This window comes from Brassica oleracea, chromosome C5 (assembly GCF_000695525.1).
Source record: "Brassica oleracea var. oleracea cultivar TO1000 chromosome C5, BOL, whole genome shotgun sequence".
Lineage (NCBI taxonomy): Eukaryota > Viridiplantae > Streptophyta > Magnoliopsida > Brassicales > Brassicaceae > Brassica > Brassica oleracea.
The window spans coordinates 12,069,640-12,070,377 of record NC_027752.1 but is presented as its reverse complement, the minus strand read 5'-3'; the positions used below and the strand labels follow the sequence as shown (position 1 = coordinate 12,070,377).

The following is a 738-nucleotide window of genomic DNA, read 5'->3' as shown; positions in this document are numbered from 1 at the left end:
TTGATTGAAACCTTGCCATTTTAGATTTAATCTTAGTCATCTGAAATAAAAATCATATGCCCATGATTCCTCCTTATTCCAATTGATTGAAAGTTGTTGTTTAGTTGCTTTAGAAACCTATTACATTGATTGAAACCACTCATCTTATTGATTGCATTTAGCTTAATTGAAAACCTGAATTCTCTTTGATTCAAAACTCTTAGAAATGGATTGACATTTTAATTACTATGATGATTTAATTATTGGACCCTTGAAAAGTCCATTTCAAATTTGGAGCCGTTGCCAATTCTAAGTTGATTTTAACATTGAGATTTGGTTCTTGCTTGAGACTAAATCTTATTTTCTTATATCTAGTTACTGATTCTCTTTCCTAGGCTTTTGTATCTCAGGTGCATTAAATTCCGGAGTAGAGGCCCAACAGACCTAGTTCCAAGAGTTGAAGACATTAGAGCACTTGAAAGGGAGATTGCAAGGAGGAGAAGAAAAGAAGAGCAACAGGCTCACTTAGACAGATTGGGGTTTGTGATGGATCAACATCAGAATCAGCCTTAAGATGGAGAAGGTAATGGCCAAGGAGCTGACAACCTTAGGCCACAACACCCACAGCGCCAAGCTAGAGCTATTGGCACCCATGATGAGCCCAATATCCATGGGCATAGAACTGGCATTAGAGCACCAGCTGTAGAAAACAACAACTTTGAGATCAAGTCAAGCTTGATAAACATGATCCAGAGCAAC

The 738-nt window shown here is 37.7% G+C and overlaps 1 protein-coding gene across 1 annotated transcript in view; it reads left to right on the top strand.

Moving 5' to 3' along the window:
- The first annotated feature begins 553 nt into the window (after positions 1–553).
- LOC106344533 overlaps positions 554–738 on the top strand; it is a 1,750-nt gene continuing 1,565 nt past the window's right edge. Inside the window, exon 1 of the mRNA XM_013783896.1 lies at positions 554–664. Coding sequence (XP_013639350.1) covers positions 554–664 — 111 coding nt within the window. The remainder of the gene's footprint in view (positions 665–738) is intronic.